The sequence below is a fragment of the Mangifera indica genome, chromosome 16 (genome assembly GCF_011075055.1).
Source record: "Mangifera indica cultivar Alphonso chromosome 16, CATAS_Mindica_2.1, whole genome shotgun sequence".
NCBI classification, from domain to species: Eukaryota; Viridiplantae; Streptophyta; class Magnoliopsida; order Sapindales; family Anacardiaceae; genus Mangifera; species Mangifera indica.
In genome coordinates this window covers 10997962-11001918 of record NC_058152.1, presented here as the reverse complement: position 1 = coordinate 11001918, position 3957 = coordinate 10997962, and the positions used below count along the sequence as shown (strand labels likewise).

The 3957-nt window shown below is 31.8% G+C and overlaps 1 protein-coding gene across 1 annotated transcript; it reads right to left on the bottom strand.

The window, feature by feature from the left end:
- Window positions 1-2272: 2272 nt before the first annotated feature.
- Window positions 2273-3957, bottom strand: LOC123198474 (alkane hydroxylase MAH1-like). Its single transcript, XM_044613155.1, has one exon. It carries the CDS (start codon window positions 3918-3920, stop codon window positions 2400-2402), a length of 1521 nt encoding a protein of 506 aa, XP_044469090.1. The 5' UTR covers window positions 3921-3957; the 3' UTR covers window positions 2273-2399.

The window sequence follows — 3957 nt, the reverse complement described above, 5'->3', positions numbered from 1 at the left end:
GTAGTGGCAAAGAAAGAACCCATACTATTGATTGAAAAGGACATTAAAGAAAACGGAAGAGAAATATAAACCTTAAGGGGAAAAAAAAATGATTTTTAAAATTGTGGGTGTGGGGAAATTGTCAAAGCAATATCACAAAGAATATACATAATAATAAATAAATAAGTAGGTGATTTTGGTGGCCATTGAAAATGATGGTGCATTGTTTCATTTGCCACAAAATGTTAGAAGCCATATTACATTAATTAATTAAATTAATTAATTAATAGATTAATTTGAGGACACTAATATAATTAATTGACAAATGTCATTTTAGTACCTATTTTAATATAATCATACAAAACATATTAAGATATAATAATGGAGTACACAAATTGTGCTCTGTTTTTGATAATGATGTTCCATCAATAATTCATTAAAATATCTACTTTAAGCGATCTGTCTGACATTAATACATCTTTAAATTTTCTTCATGTACAAGTAAAACATTTTTGGAAAATGACTGTAACTTTAATTTCTCAATTTGAACACAGCCATGTCTAATGAAAAAGATTAAAAGGCCTAAGTGCCCATAAACCAATATAAAACAAAATATATGAAGCTTTTAAAATAATTTTATCTTTAATACAAAGTTATTTAATTAAATGATGATATATAATTTTTGAGTATAATGTTTAAAACTGAATACACATAATTTTATTGAAGGATTTATTGAAATACATTATTCTATAAATTTTTCTATGTAATATTTTAAGGAATGAAAAATAATAATTAACTGACAAAATTGTAATGAAAACGGAAACCAAATTTTATATATAAATAAATATTGATTGTGAATTGAGAGAGTTTGAGAATGAGAGATTGACGAGAGAATGTGATATTGAGAAGAATTAGACATTGAGAGAATTAGTGTATGAATTACCCCAAAAAAAAATTAGTGTATGAATTCTAGGAGGGAGAGGAGAGTTCATATAGAAAATATTTGTAGAAAAAAAATTAAAAAAAAAGGTTTTTCATCTACAGAAGATTTTAATTTTAAAAAATACACACAATGCCAAGCCAACCTGTGGGCTTAAAGTCTAGGCTCGTAGCATGGCTTGAATAGCCTGCAGGTTGTGCCTGTTTGTGTTGGGCTAAAAAGGAGGGCGCTCGGGCTAGCTTGACTCTTTTGCCATGTCTTTATGATCTCAATAATTTATAATATGACATTCACGCTCATTATTTATTGTTTACTTTAGGGTGTAACTATAAATTTTGAAACTATTAGAGACATAATTAAATTTTAATAATTTCAAAAGCACCCCACACTTTTTTAACATTTCAAAAACCGCTTAAAAATTTTATTAACACCCTTAATATTTTCAAAAATTATATTTTATTCTCAAACATATGATTATATGTCATTAACACCTTATCAATATTTGTATTAATAATTTTTTATTAAAATTCATATAAATTAGGGTATAAAGTTATTAGATAAAAATTTGGGAGTAAAATGCTGTAGAACTTGAGACCTTTTTGTTTTGTCAATAATTTTATAAAAAAGTTAGTTGAATTTGTTAAAAAATTTAAGTAACCAGTGAGAAATTGATTTTTTTTCCAATTTAATGGATACCATTCTATTAAACCTTCGATGAAAAACAATTATTTGACCTAAATAAAATATATTATCCACCTGTCAACCCATTGAATTTCCACATTAAAAAATCATAAATTTTAAAAGAAAATCAAAACAAGTTTGAATGACATTTTCCCACCCACCATCAATATTTGATAGTTTTAATAGTTAAAAAATATTTTTATTAGTTTATAGAACATATATTATAAAGTTAATATTATTTATGTCCGTCAAATTGAAACAAATTTCATTTCTTATGAATTTGAAAATTAATTATTTAGACCTTTTTCTTCGAATGAAAAATTCAAAACCTTAGCCCACCTTATTCTTGATGGTTGGAATAATGTTTCCAAGTGTGATTTCAACCATATTACATAAATATGATTTCGATCAGACTATACTCGAAATGTAGTGATTTTGACGAAATAACATATAAAAATGTATAAATTAGGTGTTAGAAACAATGAGTGGTTTTGAAAATTATTAGTTTATATATATAGAAAATATTATATAACTCTTAAAATTTTATATCGATTCTTTTTAGATTTTATTATTTTTTATAAACTTTATTATATTTTACTTTTTCTGAATCTTCACTCTCTAAGTTTTATCTCTAAGTCCCCACGGACTACAAAGCCACCAAGAAATTGTACATTGAGATCCCGAAAAGTTCCCATAGCTAAGATAGAGCTTTAGTGATTGAAATTTTTATTACATTTGAGACTTGACTCATTATGAACAAGCAAATTAAACTAGATAACACGCAATCTAAGAGCCACTGCTACTGATCAGGCCACCTATTGACTAATCGTACCTTTAAGCCAGACTTCATCTGAAGAATGATTGATAAATTGGGTCTATGAGGCTGCCCTTCAAGTACTTGAACATTGTAGTTATGAATTATGGCGGCTGCCGCAACCTTCATCTTAGTGAAAGCCACATCTTTGCCCAGGCAAGTTCTTGGTCCTGCGTTAAAAGCTAAAAACTTGTACGAAGGCTCATGTTTAGTCAGTCCTTTCTCCGAAATCCATCTCTCAGGCTTGAATTCCAAGCAGTCTTCTCCCCAGATTGACTTCATTCTTCCCATTGCATACAAGAAAAACAAGATCTTATTCTTCGGTGTAACGCGGTGCCCACTTGGAAGAATGTCTGGCTCTAGCGGGACCTTGTGTTGAAAAGGAACTGGTGGGTAAAGCCTTAGTGTTTCACACAATGCTCCATGAAGGTAAGTAAGCTTGTTTAGCTTTTTGATGTCGAATTTCCACCATTTTGCGCTGGTTTTGTCCATTGGGGTTATCAGTTTAAGCTCTTCTCTAATCTTGGTTTCTGCTTGTGGGTTCTTTGAAAGAAGCCAGAAGAACCAAGTGAGACCTGAACTTGTTGTGTCTCGCCCCGCAATCATGAAGCTTAAAATGGTGTCTCTCAATAACTTGTCATCAAGTTTCAATGTTACATTTTCGTACTCTTCATTGATGTATGATGTTAACAAATCCACTCCCTCTTCTTCTTTAGCTTGAACTCCATCGCTCAACTCCTCTCTTTTCCTTTTTATATATTCGAAGACGATTCGATCTAACGTCTCCTTGGCTTTCTTCAACTTCTTTTCTTCTCCAATGCCTAGCCATCTTTGTAGCTTCCAGATTCTTTCGGGGAAAGCATGCCTGTATATTAACGATTCCTCAGCATCTTCCAGGGCCCTTGCGAATGGGACTTCAGGAAATTCAATAGACAAACACTGTGGATCATATCCTGTGACCAATATGAAAGTAAGATCGAATGTAAACCTCTGGAACAAATCCTGTAAATCCACAATTTTCTCTTCCTTGGCCACATGTTCCAGGATTGGGATCAGCCCTTTGTCCAGTTTTTCCAAGCTGGTCTTCGACAGAAACTTCTGAAACCTCTGATGATTCATCAACATTTGAGCAGCTTTTCTTTGGCTTCTCCACAAATCTGAGTCTGTATTAAAAATCCCATCTCCGAGAACATCAAATATTTCTTTGAAATCAGGTCCTTTTGGGAAGTTGGAGAAGTTTGAACTCATTATGTAGTGTATGTTGGCTGGATCAACCGTGGCTAAAATGTCCATGTTTGAAAACCATGGCCCTTTGAACAGAAAAGTACCTTTGCTTCTCTGTAGAACTTCTGTAGCCGCTTCATGAATCCTGTGAAGTTTAATCAAAAGCTCTGGAAACATTCCTACCAATGGATAGTTCATGGGCAACCAGTCGTGGGTGCAGTATCGAAGAACGACGAAGCTAATGAATGCAAGGAAGATTTCAAAAAGGCCAATTATTGCCATATTGAGAGTTATGTGCTTAGTTTGTGTTGTGTCCACA

Bases quoted from the DNA above. Each gene is read 5' to 3' on its own strand.
- LOC123198474 (XM_044613155.1), bottom strand. From the start codon at position 3,920: ATGGCAATAATTGGCCTTTTTGAAATCTTCCTTGCATTCATTAGCTTC.